At 40.3% G+C, this 12,462-nt stretch overlaps 1 protein-coding gene across 2 annotated transcripts; it reads right to left on the bottom strand.

Annotated features, from left to right (window-relative positions):
* fbxo11a (F-box protein 11a) lies at nt 1-9,055 on the bottom strand. Of its 2 annotated transcripts, none has more exons than XM_028424313.1 (22): nt 8,705-9,055; nt 6,132-6,256; nt 5,948-6,029; nt 5,046-5,187; nt 4,477-4,606; nt 3,962-4,045; nt 3,756-3,888; nt 3,565-3,671; nt 3,363-3,474; nt 3,089-3,195; nt 2,841-2,978; nt 2,538-2,755; nt 2,269-2,449; nt 2,007-2,129; nt 1,833-1,918; nt 1,640-1,716; nt 1,395-1,538; nt 1,150-1,260; nt 882-989; nt 694-802; nt 507-605; nt 1-347 (listed from the first exon to the last, which is right to left on the bottom strand). In XM_028424313.1, exons 1-22 carry the CDS (start codon nt 8,796-8,798, stop codon nt 218-220), a joined length of 2,640 nt encoding a protein of 879 aa, XP_028280114.1. In that variant the 5' UTR covers nt 8,799-9,055; the 3' UTR covers nt 1-217. The 2 variants fall into 2 exon arrangements, with proteins under 2 accessions (XP_028280114.1, XP_028280113.1); XM_028424312.1 differs by having other exon boundaries at nt 5,046-5,190; nt 8,705-9,054.
* Between the last annotated feature and the right edge of the window lie 3,407 nt (nt 9,056-12,462).

Genomic DNA, 12,462 nt, shown 5'->3' with positions numbered 1-12,462 from the left:
AAGTAAAAGAAAAAAGCGAGGCATCCATAGTTAAATTTTTTTTCCTAAATGTCTCCTTTTAGCATATTTATATTCCAAGTCTTTTTTTTTAAAGTCACTGTATATGCTCTGTCAAAGTGAATCTGTATTTTAGTTTGAATTTCCTCCTCCACTGCACAACTTTAAAGTGTCTTATGTCCATTACTGCTGAAGCGCAACATGATCTCGAGTCTTGAGCTCAGTTGTGCTGCAGTGTATTGGACTCTATAGGGGGAGCCGAGTCATACAGTGTGTCTGTGTCATGTGTCGGCTCTCCAGCTAATGTGCAAGGATTTGACAGCGTTCCTGCACCACAGTCACAGAAGAATCTGCAGAGGAGGAAAAGGAGAAAAAGAATTTGGTTTATTTTTTTTAATGCCACACAAACTGCACACTGAGTAACAGCAGGACTATATAATTGCAACATACATTACACAAGACTAAATGGACACCAAGGGAATATTTTGCCGTTTGTTAATGAGTCTAACCTATCGTGTCTGATGAATTCCACGTCATGTCCTTGGTGACACTTCTTGATGCAGTTCACGCAAATGGCGTTACGGTCTGTTGTGTTACAGGTGTGGCACCTGCAGGAGCCCAAAACGTGAGTTGTTAACAATCACAAATCACACACACACACAAGTAAAGATATTCCAGAGTAGAGACGTTATTTACCTGTAAAAATCGTGCATTGGGTAGCTGGTGTAACTTGAAATCTTGTACAGGCACTGACCTCTGCTCACAGCCTTTTCAATAGCATCTTGATTGTTCAATATCTTATTATCTGGAGGAAAAACATAGCATTAAATTTACATAGTATAAGACATTCAGAGTTGTTTAAAAAAAATGTGTGGCCAAAATACCTTTCATTGTGACATTGACGCCAGATGCAAGAAACAACCCCCCAAAGCGATTGTTGAAGATCTGATTGCCCTCTAATGTTGCTGTGGCATGGTTGGTGATCTCAATACCTAGCAGTAAAAAAAAATATACAACACAAATTAGCAAGGCAGCTTATGAAAACTATTTATTTGTGTAGACCTTTTGTAAGAATGTTAAAAGTCTGTGATAATTAGACTCAAGCACCTCATCACAATATGAATTCATGAGCAATTACAGCTTGTTACCCACCTGCAGCGAAGCCATCAAATATCCTGTTTTTCCGCAGCACGGGATGACTGTTGGTGCTAATGAGGACACCTGCCTGGGCATTTCTGAAGATGTCATTCTCTTCTAGCAAACCTAATGACAGAAAAACAGGCGATTAAGTCCACAAACTGCTAAACGTTTAAAAATTATTTATATTTGATCCTACTGATCTTTCAAATAATTCAGGGTTGCATTTCTGCAGGTGATAATGAGGAGTGATTAGTTACCTCTTCCACCATTGAAAATGCAGATCCCACCGTCTCTCCCATCATGGATCTTGTTTCTCCGCAGAGTGGGGTTGCTGTCTGTCTTGATCCACACTCCTGCCATTGCATTGTCAAAGATCTCATTGTCCTCAATGAAGCCTAAGCCTGAAAAACACAACTTTGTATTTTATTTTCGGAGCAAGAGGGCTTGAGTACAGATGTAGAAACGGTCCTGGTTCAGTTACGGGAGTCTTCTTGAGTCTCACCTGAATTGTAAACCAAAATGCCGCCATTCTGGCCTCCCCAGATCTTGTTCCGCCTGATCTTGGGATTGCTGCCAGTCCTGTCAAAAAGTGGATCAGGTGAGCTGCTGCCTATCAACGACGCTACATTATGTCCTATATAACCACTTCAAAATCAGCACTCTGTTTCTCAGCTATATTTATTTTCCATACAAACCTTATCTGAACTCCAGAGTACATGTGATTGTAGATATCATTGTCTTCCAGCACACCGTGGCCATTGTCATAGAAGTAGACCCCCACCTAATAAAATCAGTGACAATATGTATGAAGGTGTGTATGGGACAATGGTTTTACATGTATTTAATGTACAAGTAGCCAGTAAGCATACCTGCTTTCCACTGTGTATCCTGTTCCTCCTCAGCACTGGCGTACTGCCCGTTGTCACCCACACTCCAGCCAGCGTGTTGCTGTACACTTCATTCTCCTCTATGACTCCTTGTCCTTTTTCATGCTGTGTGATACAAAGCCACCATACATCACTTTTTTTGTTCCAAATTACAACGGAGATAAAGCAGAGGTACTGAAAATATTTAAAGCTGTCAGACAGTTATTATGGTTTTAATGGGTGCATATGTTTCAGAAGTACCCACCACATATATGCCACCATGTTGGCCATCATGGATCTTGTTGTGCCTGACAATAGGACAGCTATTTGTCCTGATCTGGATTCCTGCCAGGGCATTGCCGTAGATGTCATTTCCTTCAATAAGACCTCGGCCATCACCAAAAATATATACACCACCTTGGTTCCCATTAAAAATGGCATTGCCCCTGTATATGGTCAATAGAACGAAAAAGTGAACACACGCCCAAATTGACACCTTATAAATGGTACCTATGTGACTTTTGATACACTGACCTTATTGTGGGGTCACTGTTAGAGGTGATCCACACCCCTGCAAAGTTATTTGCATAGATCTTGTTTTCAATGAACTGGCCCCGCCCCTTTTCGTGCACATAGATGCCCCCTGTCTGACCATGATGAATCTCACAGCGAACCACTGTTGGATTAGCATATGCCTTCACCTCAAAGCCAGCTATACGGTTCCTATGAATGTTGCAGCTCTCAAAGTAACCCTGGAAAAAACAGGGAATACAAATGATTACATGCACTCATCAACTAACAGGACAACTGAAGGTACAATTTCTCTACACATCTTACCATGCCATGGTCAAATGTAAAAACTCCCACATCTCTGCCATGGTGGATGTGATTCCGCCTAATGATTGGGTTGCCATGGTTTTTCACCCAAATCCCAGCCAGAGCGTTGTTTGAGATCTCATTGTCTTCATATATTCCCTAAACAGATGTTGGACAAGTTAGAAATATATATAAGAAATATGTCGAAAACAACAAACACACTAAACTAATGCTGACTCAAATCAGTTTATATGAAGCATGTGCAGTACCTGTGCATGGTCTGTGATGTAAAGACCCACATTTTCACAGTCACTGATGTTGCAGTGCTTGATTGTGGGACAAGCACCCTGGCCACTGACACAGACAGCTGACCCCACTGAAACAAGCAGAATAAAGATTAGTTAGTACACGAAGGTCAAACCCCTTGTCACATCTGTGAAGCACAATTTTATTTTCTTCATCCCACATTCCTCAGTTTTATCTTCTGTCAACACTTAGAAGAATGGGAACCACTAAAGCAGTCCAAAGGAAAAACCTGGTTACCTGTGCATGTGCTGCGTATAATGCAGTGGTCGATGATGGGGCTGCAGTTGACTGTAATCTCCAAGCAATGGTGTGCATTGTGGTGCTGGGCGGATTTGTCATCAGGATTGAACTATAGAAGGGACAATAGTTTACAAAACAGTGACTAAAACCAAGACTTACCACCGAAGTAATTAGAAAAAAATATTTTGCATCATCTCACCCTGATTGTCATGTATCCAACATAAGCATCTTCTGAGCCTTCCATGAATACAAATGTAGAGTCTCTGGTGTTCTCAATGATGACTTTCTCTGCTACTTTTCCAGGTGCTACAATGTAACCGGATTGGTTTAGTTAGAGACAAGATCAAACCAGTACATGATGAACGTAATCTTGACTTCAGACACACTTACCAGCTCCGATCATGGTGATGGGCGACTCTATGTAGATCCATTCGTCTGTATAAATTCCAGAGTGGACAAATATCAGGCCGTCAAAGTGAGGCTCCTGACCCCCTCCAAGAGCATCTTCGATGGTGTCATAGTACTGGAGAAAAACAAAGAGTCAGGTGTACGGCTGGAATTAAAGTAAAAAGTAGTTAAAAAAAAAAATCACTTACAAACATGTTATCTCTCCCTTTGTATCTGGCTGGATTGCTGTAGAAGTGTTCTGCAAAGCCTGGTTTAACATGTGCACCTTTATACTGTAAAAGATAAAAACATGATTATTCACACAATGAAGTACAAAAAAAACAGACTACAACAGCTTTACATTGGGGGGAAATGACAATAAGGTCAGTATATCACAAAGGAATGCAACTTAAACACATGTTCCGTTCTATACTCAAATACTGAATGTCACCGCCACGGCCTGTGGGCTTGCCCTTTCACATGACATTAGCTGTGAGTACACAGAAGGTTTTAAAGTTACACAGAAGCAACTTTAGGTAGCAAAAGTATTGTTGTAAAGATTTCAAGAAAGGGAAAATTGTCAAATATAGTTATCATTAATACTACATTTAAAGCTTTTTATTACTGCATTGATAACAATACTGTATAGTATCCTATATTGAATGCATCTGCAGACACCTTTTCCTTAATGGTTATACAAATCAGTTCACTTCAGATTCCATACCAGCTGCTGAAAGCTCTCCTTCCAGGGGTTCGGCTGCTCATATTCCTCAGGATTTATCTGGTAAAACTTCCCTGGCTCAGGGTGCATCATGGGACGTGTGTATTCAAAAACTTCCATGTATAGCCTCTTCCTGAAATATAAAGGCACATCAACATCAGCTCTTCTCTTACTTTGTATCGAGTCATGTCATGACTTTACAATACAAAAGGTCTTGGACAATAGACATAGAAAAAAACATGATTACATTTTTAAAAGTTGTGTCCACAACAGGCACCATGACACAACAGTCCACCTTTTAGATGATATTAAAACAACTTTGTGGGCTAATTTCTTTTGATATCAATTGGATTGCTTTCTGTTATATTGTCCCTTCATAATTCCCATTTCATATCAAATGCTCAACTTAATCAAAGTCAAATTAAGAATGCAGCCCCCTTGGACTGTGATTGTAACTGTCCACAGAACATCTAAAGTGAGTATTGATGAAAAGATGAAAGTAGCTGTAAAACCATGTTTTAAACACACATACACAAGTACAATAAACTACTCAGGGAGCAAACATGTCTCACCAGAGGATGGGATCATTGGCCAGCTCACTGAAGCGTTTGCACACACATGCTGCTCGGCACAAGTCCTGCTCCAACAGGTACGAGAAGATCTTTAGCACCACCTCATCTGGAAGCTTCTCCTGCAAATACTGCTCTGCTGGAGCTGCTAAAAAGGTGATGACATAAAGTCAGACTGAAATATATTGAAAGGGCAAACAAGATGGGCAGTCCTGGTTAACTCTTTTCTAACGGCTTTGCTCGGCTACTTAAATGTCAACCAAGCTTGAATCCAAGTAAATTTTGAGTTTTGTTCACATTAGGATGTTTTGTGTATAAATATACATAAAATAACATACTTTACTTTATGCATCATGTACACAAGATAAACTGTAAAGAAACATCAAGCTTTTCTTTTCAAGACGAGCTATATATGCTGAAACCACAGAAAAATCAAAAGCCATCTATAACAAGGCAAATGTCTAAAAATGAAGTGCCAAATGCCACAAATAAGACTTTATAATTTTCCTTTGAGATATTTATGTTATCGTTTCATCTCTTTCCCAAACACATGTTTGAAAATATTATCTTATACTTTTCCTAAGTTGTGATCCCAGATCAACATACTGATGAAAAGATGTTGAATCCACTAATTATTAAGCATCTGCCCTAACGTCCCTAAAATTAGTTTCATGGTGGCTTGTAGCAAGATATGTGGTAATACATCTGTATAATAACAGAATTGCATTTTCTAAACAAGCAAACAAAAACATGACAGTCTGTATGACATGAAACTGAGACTAAATTAATTCTTAACCATGCTCATAATAACCATGTAATTACCCCTGACAACCAGTGGGAAACCAAATGATGAATGCACACTAGTACAAGATACACTGCAAGTTAAATAACATGTTCCTAATTACCTGGTAAGTCTTGACACTTTCCTGAAACTCTGGGACGCTTAGGTCTGTGCCCAAAGTTTTCTGTGGTTGAAGTGGAAGCACCCTGTAGATTAAAAAAAGTCAGTGGAAATACATAAATACCAATTATTGTGCTAGTATAAAAATCAGACACTCAACCACACACTCTTTTGTAGGATAGACTTACCTCCATGTTAGTCTTTGTCGGACACACTGTTCTCTTGGGTAGAGACTTTCTTCTAAGCTGGTAGGGACTATTCTGAGCTCCTGGACCGGATTCTTCTGCAACCATATCTGCAGGAACGTCCTCATCTATAAATGTTGGAAGAGAGGGAAAATGATTATATGCACTGCTGCATTATAAATAATGCTCAGTGTGTATTAACGTCTTGCACGTGTGTTGTAATATACTCTCTAGTATTTGAGTTTCTTTATTTCTGACAATGCACATGTGAATTTTGTTTTGATATTTATGGCACAAACTGATTACAAATCCCATCAGCAGAAACACACACACACACACAAAGCACAACAATAATCCTCATCTAAACCAAACATATGTTGTTCAGCTGATTCACCATGGTATGATGAGTTGACAGCTACCCCCGAAGATGCAAACTCTGCCTGCATGTTGCTCTGGTTGCAAGGATGACTCTCTCCAGCTACTAAACCAGTAACCACTACAAACTAGTGTTGGGCGATATTGGCAAAAAAAAAAAATAAGAGGGAGGCAGCTTCTCCAGTCGGAGTTCATTCTTTTAATACAAGCAAACATCCAGTTACTATGGCTAATGCATGTCGCGTAAGCATGCGCGGCACTATATACCATAGCTGTAGCCGGCGTTGTGGCCTCGTTGCGCTTTCTTCGTACTCCGGCTTATGGTGACAGATGGTGACAGGTTGAAGTTCTGTTAGGAACGTGCTGCTCCGCATCATTTAACTGAATACATTGCCTTCCGCCATTATTGTTATTGTGGGCTCACATGTGCGCGCTTTCGGAAGATGGTAAGAGTACGTCGCACACAAAAATGCGTCATAATGACGAGCCACTAATCGCCGTAATCGATAAGTGGCAAATATTAATCGGTGACAGTTTTTCTGACGATTAATTGCACATGATACGATTTTGCACAAGCCTAGCACTGCATTATAAATGATGCTCAGTGTGTATTAATGTCTTGCCTTGTGTCTTGTAATATACTCTCTAGCATTTGAGTTGCTTTTTTCTGACAATGCACATGCGGATTTTGTTTGATATTTATGGCACAAACTGATTATAAACCCCATCAAGTTGAGAATCAATCAGCAGAAACACACACAAAAAAAGCACAACAATAATCCTCATCTAAACCAAACATATGTTGTTCAGCTGATTCACCATGGTATGATGAGTTGATAGCTACCCCTGAAGATGCAAACTCTGTCTGCATGTTGCTCTGGTTGCAAGGATGACTCTCTCCAGCTACTAAACCAGTAACCACTACAAACACAGTCCATGTAACAACCTGACCCAGTTATGGAAAATGTTTTGAAAGCTGTTAATTAAAAATTGAATGTTATTGTATTGTACAGGATCACTTGGCATTGTTTTACAAGTGTGAACACATTCAACTGAACAGGAGAAAGAGTACTATAAGATGCAGCATATGTAATTCTGTATCAGTAACAACCACCGTAGAGCATAGCTATAGCTTTCACCTTAAAATAACTTATTTCACATTATATTAAATTATATATGCTGCAGACATCTTAATGGAAAAGAAACAGGCACCATGACTGGCCTTACCTGAATAAATGAATTCAGACAGAGGTGGACACAAGAAATTTGACGAATTACTATTTGACAGATCATTCAACATTTAAAACATAAGAGTATGCCCTCTTATGCTAATTGTCATTCAGTTGATGCTGTAAGATCACACTTCACAACAGGACACCAGCCCAGCTGATGTAACGTTTGATTATATTCAACAATAAAGCATTAATGTTAATGATCAGTGCCGTTAAAGTAAAGTGGCTAAACTAGTCACAATTAATTATCACAGGAGCATCTTTGTTTACTTTTGGAAAAATACACTCAATATTCACATTCACAATAAACAGGCTGCCACAGCGTTACAGAAGGAAAGACACTGCTGTGTGGTTGGATTAAAAGAGACAACGTATCTGCATTAATGTCAAGCGGTGTATTCCGCATTTGATGCTTTTTGCGTTTCATATGTAAATATTATGAAGGCTTTTGCTGAAAACGCCAAGACGCAGATTTCTGGCAATCGTGCTAATAATAACAGCTAACTAGCACAAGCCAAGTTAGCATGCTACGACAACTGGCAAAACCACTTAATGTATCCGTCCCTCGTCTGTCATCTCCGAATCGAACAAATCACTGTCTATCACCAGTTCATTCAGTGCTAACGTAATGTTACCCCCCAAAACACAGAAATCTGCATCAGTATGAGGTCAGACAAGCAAAAGAAAGGCCGACTCGGGGGAAAATTAAAGCAAAACAAAGCGCGGCCTGAAAGCTAGGTACAAACACAAAAGCCTCGGTATTTCCTGGCTGCACTGCGCCCCGTAGATGCTAGTGTTAACTCCCTTGTGCCTTATCAAAACAACCCGCGCTGCACCCAATGCACTCAACGCATATTAAACTAATCAACTCAAACACACCAGTCTAACCATAAAACATCTAGTCCAACCCTACCCCCAGCTATCTAACAAGTTTCTCAGAAATGCTAACGCTAGCTCGGATAGCATTACCTCTTTCCTGGTGGTTCCTCTCCGGCTGCACCGGGCGCGGCCTCGATACTCGCCTGGGTCTTCTGCTGACGTTACTTGCTCTGACGGAGTTCATTTGGGGTGTTGTTAATGTTGAAGAAATGTCGAAGCCTTCGCAGCAGAAGAGGCGACGCCAAGTACACCGTCTATGTCTTTTTCTTCAGCATTGCACGATCTGCCATGTTTTGCCCTGGCTTCCAAGGAACGTATCGCTGTGTGTTACTCCCGTTCCCCTGCACTGCTGATACGTCTAGCCCCGTTCTACTGAAACAGGAGGAGCCATAACAGTCAGGCACAGTCCGTCAGGCCTCAGTCGCATCACATGGGAGGACCTCTCGCCGTCACGTTACGTCGCCTTGGTTCAGAGCGGTCTATTCAAGACAGTTAAGACTACTGTTGTTGTTGTTGTTCTTCTTCTTCTTCTTCTTCTTCTTCTTCTTCTTCTTCTTCTGCTCATCCTCCACAGATTCTTCTTCGTCTTCTTCTTCTGGGTGCAGCATGCGTTCAGGTACCCTGCACCCTCAAATGTGCATATGTGCATACCAGTTGGTCAAATAATCTGAATAATCTGACCCTTTATCATTAAATCTGAGGAATTAATGTGATCCCAGGCCTTGATCACGGTCCACCTTTATTATTCAATGGCTGGCCAAATCTGTAATCTCAACATGCTGGTCATCGGGTGGTTATACTGATTATATTTTAGTATCACAGCCCAACAAGGTGTAATGAAGAGAAGGTTGAAGCAAGGCGTCTGGACTTGTAGAGTAGAGTCTGGACTCTACAAGTCCAGACGCCTTGCTTCAACCTTCTCTACGTATGATGACCTGGATGACTGAGAATCTTCATCAACAAGGTGTAATGAATTTGAACCAATATATTCTGTTTACATATAACATTTATCCAGGAATGAAATCTCATTATAGTGCGTGCTGAATAGGAAAACAGTAGAAGCAACACTCTGCTGCAATCAGCTCAGTTTAGAGTAGAGTTTATTCAGTGTCAGTGTTTTGCCTTTCAGCTCTTTTGTCCCCTTGAGCCTGGTGTTGGTATTTGCTAAGGACGTCACTTTAACCTGAATAAACAGCTCACAGTAGATACACAAGGTATGATCGATCATTTCTTTGTTAAAACAGGTCAACCTAAAGTAAAGCTAATCTCTTTTTGTTGCAGAGGGTTGAAGAGGCAACTGGAGTTTTCTTGAAGACATTCCTTTAAGCAGCTGTATCAGGTCTAACTGTTTGGTGGGGAAACAGGTTTGTGGTAGAGGAGCTCAGTGGGTGGGTCTGTGTAAAACTCACAAACAATAGCTCTAAATGTCTCCATGCTTATGTGTTGGTCTGATGGTCTGTGTCAGGTGTGTCTAATGACTGGCTAACGACTCTAAGGCGAGACCAAAGGGGGGCTCTGGTGGTGGGACTGGTTGACAGCCCATTGTTGTTGCTGGGCACATGTGACTTGTAGTAAAACTTCCCAGGAATGGATCAAAGCACTGCATTGTATGAGGTAGAATGTCCACCACCTCTGTTAAGGGAAGGTTTTTCCAGCTTAACACAGATGGCTTCCTTCACTCCTCTTTCAAACCATCTGTCCTCTCTGTCTAAAATATGAACAGTATTGTCCTTAAAGGAGTGTCCTTTCTCTTTGAGATGAAGATGGGCTGCTGAGTCTTGTGCTGTGGAGGTGGCTCTCCTGTGCTGAGCCATCCTTCTGTAGAGTGGTTGTTAGTCTCACCAATGTCCAGCTCAGAGCATTCCTCACTACACTGGACTGTATATATGACGTGCTGTGTTTGTCCCTGGGAGTTTTGTCCTTTGGGTGCACCAGTGTTTGTTTAAGTGTTGTCATGGGTCTGAAATGGACTGGGATGGGATGTCGTGGTTTTTAAAAATCCCGTGGAGTTTCTTTGATCCTTTAACACAGGCAAAGAAGAAATGACCTGGATGATTGAGAATCTTCGTTGCATGATTTTTTTCCAATACAGTTGAAAATCCAGATTTTCATCTAAGGGTGGCGCCATTTAGCAAGATATTTTTAAAAGGGTCTTCAGCTCCAAAAGTTGGACAAAGAAGATGGATGGTAAGATGAAAAGATGGATAAGTCTAGCTATTTTAAAAGATCTACAACAAATAAAACCTTGTACTGTAAGGAAATTATGTGTAAATGATGATGACAGGTACCCTGGTTGAACCACTAAGAATGCCAAAGGATTTCAAGCTGGAAGAACATGCAATTAAGCCCCCAGACATCTTGCATATCAAGAATATCAATATATATAATATATAATATCAAAAAAAGCTAGTGTTATTCCTACTAAACGGGACAATACTATAGTCCCTTACACAAAAGGTGTCCTGAAAAAATACATTTAGAAATATATGGAAGAATTACACTGTAATTTTGATATAATTTCCATTTTCTTATGTGAGCCATAGGAGGAAAAGTGTAAACCCCCTGTAAGATTTAACTAAATAATTCATATTTTTCAGTTGGCACGCTGCCCTGCTTGTCCACTAGATGTCTCCTCATCTATGCATCTTAGTACATGCTGTGTGTAAAAAGAGCATCACATGTTAGGTCCATAGTCTGTCTTTTTGAGGGCTGCTTCACCTTGTTCACGTTTGGCTCAGAGATGCTAAAATATTGCTTTTTGTTCCACAAACATTATGAGGATTCACTGATGGCAGTCACTCTTTAAGCTATAATTTATGTCCAAACCTTTTTTGCCCTCGGGGGCTGCCATGACAACAGTGCTGTTTTGTGTCAGAGTGACAAATACAGCGAAGAATAATCTACCTTCTGACAAATTGAAACATGCTTTTTACATGTAAATATATTGGCTTTCAGGATGTCAATATGTGACTGTGGTGACAACATGATAATTAATTAGCATATTTTGTATTGGCTGGTTTAAACACATACTGTCCCTCTGGCTAATTAACTACCTCCAGCAGATGAGTCACACACTGAGCTGCATATCTACCTCACAACTGGAGATGGCAGCATCCTCAAAACTTACTCCATATTCCCAATTTTCATTCATGGTATTTATATTTTCACTTCATGCAACTGTTTGTTTTCATATTGTTTTGTCTTGTGCTTTCAGACCAAGCAGCAGGACCATCTGGGATTTGTTGTTCTGTGGTTATACACCCATCTGTGAGTTTTCCTGTGTGTCTGATGAGGTTAATGGTGATTGACCTCATGATAGAAGTCGACTCAGTGTATTGTATTGTACATTGTAATGTTTGTCTTATGTCTCTTACTGAATAATCTGCAGCTACAGTATATGGCATGTCATCAAAAATTAATTCAAGTTGATGCTTGAATGGAGCAAATGTGTTTATGTGTTGCTAATGCCAGAGGGAACATTTTTCATCCTGTCTTACATAACCTCCATCTTTTTACTTCTTTTTTTTCATATAATCAGTCCTTAAATTTGAAAAATAATCTGAAATGCACTACTCCAGAAACACTAAGAGCTTTACTGTCAACATCTCTGTTGTTTTTGACACTAATCTGTTGGAGATATGACAGTGAGGCACATGTGTTGGCCTGGTAACCAATCTAGTATCCAGTGGCAACAGAGGTCTATTGAATGCTGGGTGGCTCTGTATTGGCTGGTGTGCCCACCACTCGTCCATGTCACCAAGTCACAGAGACCCATCCATGTAGCAGCTCTGAATAATGGTGGGGTTGTGTAATATTCACATTAGCAGTCAATATGGTGTGTGTGTGTG

This window comes from Parambassis ranga, chromosome 15, assembly GCF_900634625.1.
Source record: "Parambassis ranga chromosome 15, fParRan2.1, whole genome shotgun sequence".
Lineage (NCBI taxonomy): Eukaryota > Metazoa > Chordata > Actinopteri > Ambassidae > Parambassis > Parambassis ranga.
Note: the sequence above shows the minus strand (reverse complement) of the source record. Positions and strands in the feature narration are given on the sequence as shown.

Bases quoted from the DNA above. Each gene is read 5' to 3' on its own strand.
- fbxo11a (XM_028424312.1), bottom strand. From the start codon at position 8,798: ATGAACTCCGTCAGAGCAAGTAACGTCAGCAGAAGACCCAGGCGAGTA. The intron at 5,191-5,947 runs GTAATTAGGAAC...TCACCTTTTTAG, and splicing joins AAAGTGTCAAGACTTACCAG to CAGCTCCAGCAGAGCAGTAT. The intron at 1,919-2,006 runs GTATGCTTACTG...TGATTTTATTAG, and splicing joins GGATACACAGTGGAAAGCAG to GTGGGGGTCTACTTCTATGA.